The 8,248-nt window shown below is 41.5% G+C and overlaps 1 protein-coding gene across 2 annotated transcripts; it reads left to right on the top strand.

The window, feature by feature from the left end:
• The first annotated feature begins 1,644 nt into the window (after positions 1–1,644).
• Positions 1,645–6,961, top strand: dhcr7 (7-dehydrocholesterol reductase). Of its 2 annotated transcripts, none has more exons than XM_026379064.1 (9): positions 1,645–1,741; positions 2,468–2,571; positions 3,537–3,759; positions 3,863–3,953; positions 4,112–4,325; positions 4,544–4,748; positions 5,067–5,198; positions 5,556–6,041; positions 6,135–6,961. In XM_026379064.1, the coding sequence occupies exons 2-8, from the start codon at positions 2,483–2,485 to the stop codon at positions 6,018–6,020; spliced, it is 1,419 nt and encodes a 472-aa protein (XP_026234849.1). In that variant the 5' UTR covers positions 1,645–1,741; positions 2,468–2,482; the 3' UTR covers positions 6,021–6,041; positions 6,135–6,961. The 2 variants fall into 2 exon arrangements, with proteins under 2 accessions (XP_026234849.1, XP_026234850.1); XM_026379065.1 differs by lacking the exon at positions 1,645–1,741 and adding an exon at positions 1,753–1,846.
• Positions 6,962–8,248: the final 1,287 nt, after the last annotated feature.

Raw genomic sequence — 8,248 nt, 5'->3', positions numbered from 1 at the left:
ACTAGCAGAATGCAAAAAAAAGGGGAATCACAGTGGGGAAGAGGAACAAGATCAATGCATAGAAATGGCAGAATGTTTGAACCCTCCTCAAAAAAAAAAAAAAAGAGGAAAGGAGAAAGATGAGGCGGGGCGATGCTATAGAAGACTGGAGAAGAGTTCTCCTTCTGGGAAAAAGCAGATGTAGAGCTCTGTTGTCTTTAATTTCATTTTTAACTATGCATTATGTATATAAATACTGTATATAAATCTTTTGAATACGCCTGAATGAGTAGCTTGAGTTCAGTCCAGTCAATGGACAACTATGTTTCTTACTTTCAGAGTTCATGTTTGGTGTTGATTACACTTCATGAAGGAAACAATACAATGCTTGATTGTCTAAGTTGGCATAAAAATCCACAAGAAATGCAATAGGAATTTTTCCCTATGTACAATATTAGAGTCCGTAGGTGAAAGAAAATTCCCCTAATCAACTGCTCACATTTCAACACATTCAAGTCCCTTTCCTGCTGGTGCATCCACATACTGGGTGGTTCATGAAGTAGATGCAGCTCTCAGGTCACTCCCTTTGTCCAGCAGTCAGTATATATCCATAGCATCATGACAGAACCAACTCCCTGGATATATCCTCACAGTAGAATAAAGAATTCAGAGATTGGTGTGAAGATACATGAAGAGCAAAGTGTGTGTACCTCCTATTATGAGAGCAGGCATTAGTGGTATAGTCTTGCATTGCACTGAGTGACTTTTGCCCACTAAGGTTTATGTAACAGCTGAGTACTACTCTCTAGTGGTTACATTGAGTATGTGCACCTGGATGGTCCACCATTGCACTGTACTGTATGTCACAGGCCTTCCAGATTTAACTATGGATCCAAAAACCTTCTTACCCCACAAAACATTTATCAATTATTATTTTACAGATCAGGTGAGAATGTGAGGAGAAAGCTCTTTAAACACTGTAGAGGTTAAAGGTACTTTTCAGGATCACAGCTGTACTTGTTGAGAACTAGCTGGGTTTGTCCTGACATTTCCCCTCCACATTTCTAAAATAATATATAGAGTTGTTTTTTTATTCACTGACACTACAACTACCAAATACTACACAAAACCAGAAACAACTGCATAAACAACATATGGGCGTGAATGTGAGTGTCAGCGGTAATCTCTATCTTTATGGAGCCTAGTGTCCAGGGTGTGTGACGACTGGGAGTGGCTCCAGATAATTGATAGATTGATCAACAATATTTGTTTCCTATAAACAACAGACACCTATGAATATGGTTGATTTCTGGTAAGTGCAATGCATTTCTCTGCATTTTATATGCTATTTATTATTCTCCATGAAATGTAATAGGAAGATACACCTTGAAAAAGTGATTTTAGCAAAATGATCCGTCTGCACTTTGGTATCATGGTCTAATGACCTGTGGACGCTGGACACCAGAGGATAAACCCAGCTGGTGGTGCCCTCCATCAGCTCATCGCTTCCTCTGACTAAACCTTTAAACCACTGGCTCCTCTGTCAGGTGGTAGTGGCTCCAGGTAGTATTAACCAATCAGAAGCCAGATTGTCATACCAGGCCCCGCCTTTGGCCGGATGCCATTGGTTGATCTTTAACGCGTAATGGCGTTATGGGCGGGGCTCCGTGCACTACGTAGCGTTCAGCGGTTGCCAGCAGCAGCTGGTCAGCGAGGAGGGAAGAGACGAGCAGCCCGGCACCGATCCACCACTCCGCTACAGGTGAGTGAGCCACGGTGGAATAATGCGTCAGTAACGGTGTCACAACCCGGTATAATGTGCTTCACGTCAATGAAATGCTCTGAATCGCGTTGTGCTGCATAGGAGGTAAGTTATCGGTGGAGATACAAAGGATGTTCCGCTCGTTAGCGTAACGTAACGTAACGTAACGTAACGTAACGTACCGTGAGGCGGTGAGTAGTGAAGTTAACCAGTCCGTGCAAACTGGAAGAGACAACTCTTACTAACTCGGAGTCACCGAACACACTAAAAACACAAGCAGGGCTAGTTTTCTTTTTCTTTTTTCTTTTTTTTTTTTTGTCAGCCTTATGCAACATCAGCCCTCCCTCTTTGAGCTCGTCTCTTATCCAACACGTTACACTACTGTCACATGTGAAAGTAATAAATTACCGTATGACTTGACCTGACCTCACCTTTGCCCTTGGATCGTGTGCTACATGCATCCAGAGCCAGGCTGCCTTTATCAAAGTGACCTCCACTCAAGGCCCTGTTTGTTATCACACATCTGTACAGACACGCACTTTCATTCCCACAGTATCTGTTTATACTGTCAATGTTTGACTTGCGGAAATAATCTGCATGATTTGACCTGATGACAGTTTCACTTTAGACATGTTTGTTAAAAAAATGATATGCTGAATCTGTGGGAAACAATGTAAGATGCTGCTGCACAACTGATCTTAACCTGATAACTTGATCTCTTACCAGAGGTGCATTTGTGCCATGGAGGCCACCAGGAGACGTGCCCAGCAGAGGGGGAAGGGGAAAACTTCAGAACGCATTGAACAGACATCACAGTGGGGGAGAGCATGGTGAGTTGATCAGCACTTGCAGATGATCGCACAGCTGTATCGTTAACCTCTTTCGATAATCGTCAGTCATTCATGCACCTTGACATTAGCTGAATCTGTGCCAGGATATATTGCTTTGAGTTGATGCTATTTCACAGGTTGCTGTAGGTCACTTTGAATATACCACCACATGTTTACTGCAATGTCAACTTCTCTGCAGACTTAAATGGTCTTTTTGGACTGCCAGACAAAACATATTTATCTTCTCCATGCATAAACAAGCCCTTATATTGAGTTACAAAATGACAGAGACAGAAACATGAGAGGGCACGAAAAATGAAAGTAAACCAAAACTGATTAGGAGCTGTTGTTGGCACTAGATGGCAGCTAAGATAGCTCAGCTGGATACATTTCAACCTGAGAGGGATGGGAATCGAGTTTAGAGAAGGGAGTCCATCCAATTAGCTGTTGAGATGTGTCTTAAAATCACAAATGTTAGTCGGAAGATCACCAAAGCCATAAATAAATGTCAGACTGACAGATCAGTATTGCTAAAGCCACACAAATAGCATGGTTAAGTAATAAGTTGTTTTGTTTTTTTTGACGGCGCGAGGAAAAATGCAGACTAGCAAGATTTTGTGGTAATTCCTGCGCAGTACTCCTCCAATACAGTAGACCTTTTTTGACATAGGACATTTTAGTTTGTCATAGCAGGAAGAGCACATGTAATTTGTGGCGTTAAAACTGACGGCAAATATACTGTAGAAAAAGGCAGCATAACTTACTTACAGTAACAGCAAAGGCAAAGAATTATGTTTTATGTTGTAGTTGTGGAATAGTCATATTGACTATCTACACAAGTGCAGGATTATTATTTTCTGAAAGTAATTTACTTATAGTGACAAACAAAGTCATAGCTTGACTCTGCTACCACGTTACACTGTTAACTCATTCCGTATCTGTCTGTTAATATGATCCTTTCTCAGGGAGGTGGACTGGCTCTCCCTGATTGGTGTGATTAGCCTGCTGTGCTTTGCCCCCTTCATTGTCTTCTACTTTGTGATGGCCTGTGACCAGTACGAGTGCTCCATCACCCAGCCTCTGTTGGAGTTGTACCGAGGAGAGGCCACGCTGCTCTCCATCTGGGCCCGGACATCCTTCCTTACCTGGACAGCTGCTAAGATATACACTGCCTGGGTGTCCTTCCAGGTAAGTGAATAGAGAGACAAGCGCTCGTTTCCTGATTTCAATCAAATGGGAAGGATTTGTGGCAAATATGAGAAAGTTGAAACAAGTTCTGTTTGTCACCTAGGTGTTCCTGTATATTTGTATTCCTGATGTTACCCACAAGTTTCTTCCTGGCTATGTTGGTGGAGTGCAGGATGGAGCACGAACTCCTGCTGGTAATTAACACACACAGTCCAGTGCTTATCAGTAAAGTATTATACTGATGTGATTCAATGCTTCTGGAGAGGACAATCAAACACTGCAACAAAACATTTCATTCTTCTTTCACGACATTCTTGACATAGTATACTCTCTTCTACAATCCATTCACTAGGCCTGATTAACAAGTATGAGATCAACGGACTACAGTGTTGGCTGATCACTCACGCCTTGTGGTTTGCCAACGCCCACTATTTCCATTGGTTTTCTCCAACCATCATCTTCGACAACTGGATCCCTCTGATGTGGTGCTGCAACATACTGGGTTACACTGTGTCCACTTTTGCTTTTATTAAAGCCTACCTTTTCCCCACCAACGCTGAAGACTGGTGAGTATTGCTAAACACAGGGCAGGATTACACAAGTGATAGGAGCATGTTTCACAAGTTTAGTGCTTATAATATCTATACTATCTATCTATACTATCTTTTGAAGTCAAACTCAAATGTTTTCAGTCGACAGCAAAAATCCAATACTTTTGGAGGGGAGTGTATAGCTGCAGATAACTTGATCAACTCTTCTTCCACCTTTTCTTGTGATTCTACAGCAAATTCACAGGGAATATCTTTTACAACTACATGATGGGCATCGAGTTTAACCCACGCATTGGCAAGTGGTTTGACTTCAAGCTTTTCTTCAATGGCCGCCCAGGCATCGTAGCCTGGACTCTCATCAATCTGTCCTACATGGCCAAGCAGCAAGAACTGTATGGACATGTCACCAACTCCATGATTCTGGTCAATGTATTGCAGGTAAGAAGGAACAAGAATGGATTTAAAACAATATCTCTTGAGAATCTGAGGTATAAATATAAATATGAAAAACCTATTACACATGTCACATTTGTCTTGCAAATGTCTCATTCATTTGGCTACAGTAGTTGTCACCTGGAGGTGTAGCCTAGCAGCAAGAATTCATCACCGCCTTATTAAGATTTACCTTTTACCACAACCATGAATGACTGAATGAGGTTTTTGTTCAATATAACTGTACGTTTTCCTCATTGTTTAACTGTTTAGAAGCTTTTTTCCCCCGAGATAGTCACTGAATATGTGTTGTTTTTTCTCTAGGCCATTTATGTGTTGGATTTCTTCTGGAATGAGGCGTGGTACCTGAAGACCATCGACATCTGCCATGACCACTTTGGCTGGTATCTGGGCTGGGGAGACTGTGTGTGGCTACCGTACCTTTACACATTGCAGGTAACGAAAACAGAAAGGCTGATATATACCTGTAACAAATATGTGGTCAAACACGACCTGTGCTCACAGAGGAAAACATTTAGTGCTTCTTGTTATTGATGCTCAATCGCCTGCATCAAAACTCTCAGTTTTGTTGTGCACAGAATCATTTCTGTAATCCCCCGTGTCTTCCTAATTTAGCTGTTAAATTTAAGCATCTGAATCAACTGCAATTACTGTAAAATTAATTTGTGACAGTGTCTGTGTATGTGTTCTTGTGCTCCTTTACAAGTACAGCAACACTAGGCTGGACTTTGAGATACTTTATGGTCCATTTGTTCAGCAATAAAAAAGTAAACTGTGTGTTTTGCTCTCTAGGGTTTGTACCTGGTGTACCACCCTGTCCAGCTCTCTAACTACCACGCCGTGGCTGTGCTGTTGCTCGGCCTCATCGGATATTACATCTTCCGCTCCACCAACCACCAGAAGGACCTGTTCAGGCGCACAGACGGCTCCTGCTCCATATGGGGGCGCAAGCCGACATACATTGAGTGCTCATACCGCTCAGCTGATGGAGGCGTCCACCGCAGCAAGCTCCTGACCTCGGGCTTCTGGGGCGTGTCTCGTCACTTCAACTACACCGGTGACCTGATGGGTTCTCTGGCCTACTGTGCTGCCTGTGGCTTTGGCCACATACTGCCATACTTCTACATTGTTTACATGACCATCCTGCTGGTCCACCGATGTGTTCGTGATGAGCACCGGTGCAGCAGCAAGTATGGCAAGGACTGGAAACGCTACACCGATGCTGTGCCTTACCGGCTGATACCTGGAGTGTTTTAGAAAAGGAAGCAGGAAGTGGAGGTGTGTTTTACATGCACCAAGAACAAACAACACACATAACACTTTTGAATTCCACTCATTGTGAAATTTGTACTGTATCTAACATCTGTACAGGTCTATATACAAGTGCAGCACATGCTCTCTTTATGGTGTGGCAAGACCAAGGACAACTTTAACCAGCTCAAGCCACATCAGGAACAGAAACAGACAGTTCTGAAGTCGACTGGTGATACTCTACACAATGCTGCAACATTCCCGTAATGCATCTCAGTATGTGTTCGAGGGTAATATGGTAACTTGTTTAATTCATTTATCAATATCGGGTTCATGGCTGGTTCCAGTTTCTCAGTCACAAAAAAATTGTTTCATATCATTGTAAATCTCACATCTGTTGGTTTCCTTTTACAGTTGCTCAGAAGAAGTAAGCTATTCATTTAGCACTCAGGTAGCCTACAATACAGGCCAATCATTTTTTGTATAAGTGTGTAGGCTTTTATTGAATAAATAATCACTAGTGAAAGTCGATACATTTATTCCATTAATCAGTATTGACTGTTTTTTTTTTTTTTGTCTTCATGGAGCACATGTGATTGAGTCCTGCTTCATAAGAAGTTATATAATCTTTGTATGAAGGTTGTCGGGGTGCTCTGGTTTTCACGTCTAACTGAAGGGGAGCTGATGGACTTCATGTGGTTGCTTGTCTTGTTGGTCATTCTGTTTACTGCCTGTAAAGCATTCTGAAAAGTAACAATTGCAAGTTCAGCAGATCATTGTTATTTGCTTTGTGTTAAACAGACATGTTATCTTGATCAAGTCTGTTAATGCCTTTGTGTTTTTTGCAGTTTCAAATCAGCACACGTTGTGTTTTTGTTACCTCATACCAGCACTGCCTTTAGCACTGCCACTAGTGATAAACTAATAAAGTTGAATTTTAATTAGGACTTTTCGTGTCTACCAGCAGTTGCAGTTATTGTATTTCATAAACTAGTCTAAGTCAGAGATCTTGAGTAAATCCACACCATTATATTGCAGAAAGCTTCTGTATTTGTAGCTATTACTGTATAACGGTATCAGTTACATAGTGTATGTAAATAGCTTTGACAGGTAATCCCAGCTCATGCCTTGCTACCTTTTGATGTAATTTTTAATGTTCAACACCAAGGGGCAGCAGAAGACACCTAATCCCAGTGGTCAATCAGCTGAAGCCTGATTTGTGTATTTGTAGCACTGGGATTGCATAATAAGGTAATTTTCACATTTGGAAGGGTTTTACTTGAAAATATAAATTTCACATGATCAACCGGGATCACACATGCAGTCATGTATCGTTAGCACGCTTTGAACAGGAAACAGCTCAAAACACAAACCCTGGAGCTCCACACTGTTTGATCAAAGCGTCTTCCTAAAATGGTTTTGTCATTCATCCAGTCCTGGACCCAATCAGCTGTTTAAGTCTCTTCATGCACTTCGCCATTATTAGTTAGGGAGGTTTCACACACAGTGCAATCACAACTTCTTTTGATGTTAGGACAGCGATGATTGAAGGGTTCAAAGAAGGATTGTACACCAAAAATCAAAAGGAAATCCAGAAGTACTCTGATCAACAAAAACATTCAAAATGAAGAGATACAATCGAACCTTCAGAGCAGCTGCTAAATTGGCCTAAAGTAGCTTTTGAGTCCCACCTAAAGGTCAAGAATTAACCTCAGCTTCAAAATGAATGGCAAATTCTTGAAGTACACACAGATCTCTGATTACATGACATTGGGACAAGATCAAACGATAGCACCGGAAGCAAATTAGCCTTGTTATTAGCCAAGAGTTTTTTTACTTCAACAGTGTCTGAGACTCTTATGTTGAATCAGTGATCCAAAAATACATTATAATGTAGATTATAGTGAGGAAGATGCTGTCAAGTGTTTTAGTAATCAATCAAGGCCTATTATGCCTTGTAAGCACCTGCCTGCTCTCTGAACCTCACCATCAGTAGGTCTCCTAACGGTGTAATGCTACAAGTTATGGATGTAAATCGCTTATGATAATGGAAGGTTCATTGATTGCTCTTGCCTTTGTTCAACGCTAATGCAATATGCACCCAATTCATTATAAAGCTTTACATGGAACCAAGTTACTGTTCTTTTTTCAGGTTAATTGATTCTCCAATAATCACTGAGGGCGAGGAAGAGTTGCATGAGATTGAAGGGGCTTCAATGTGCAATGGACGGGTT

The sequence above is a fragment of the Anabas testudineus genome, chromosome 3 (assembly GCF_900324465.2).
Source record: "Anabas testudineus chromosome 3, fAnaTes1.2, whole genome shotgun sequence".
Lineage (NCBI taxonomy): Eukaryota > Metazoa > Chordata > Actinopteri > Anabantiformes > Anabantidae > Anabas > Anabas testudineus.
Note: the sequence above shows the minus strand (reverse complement) of the source record. Positions and strands in the feature narration are given on the sequence as shown.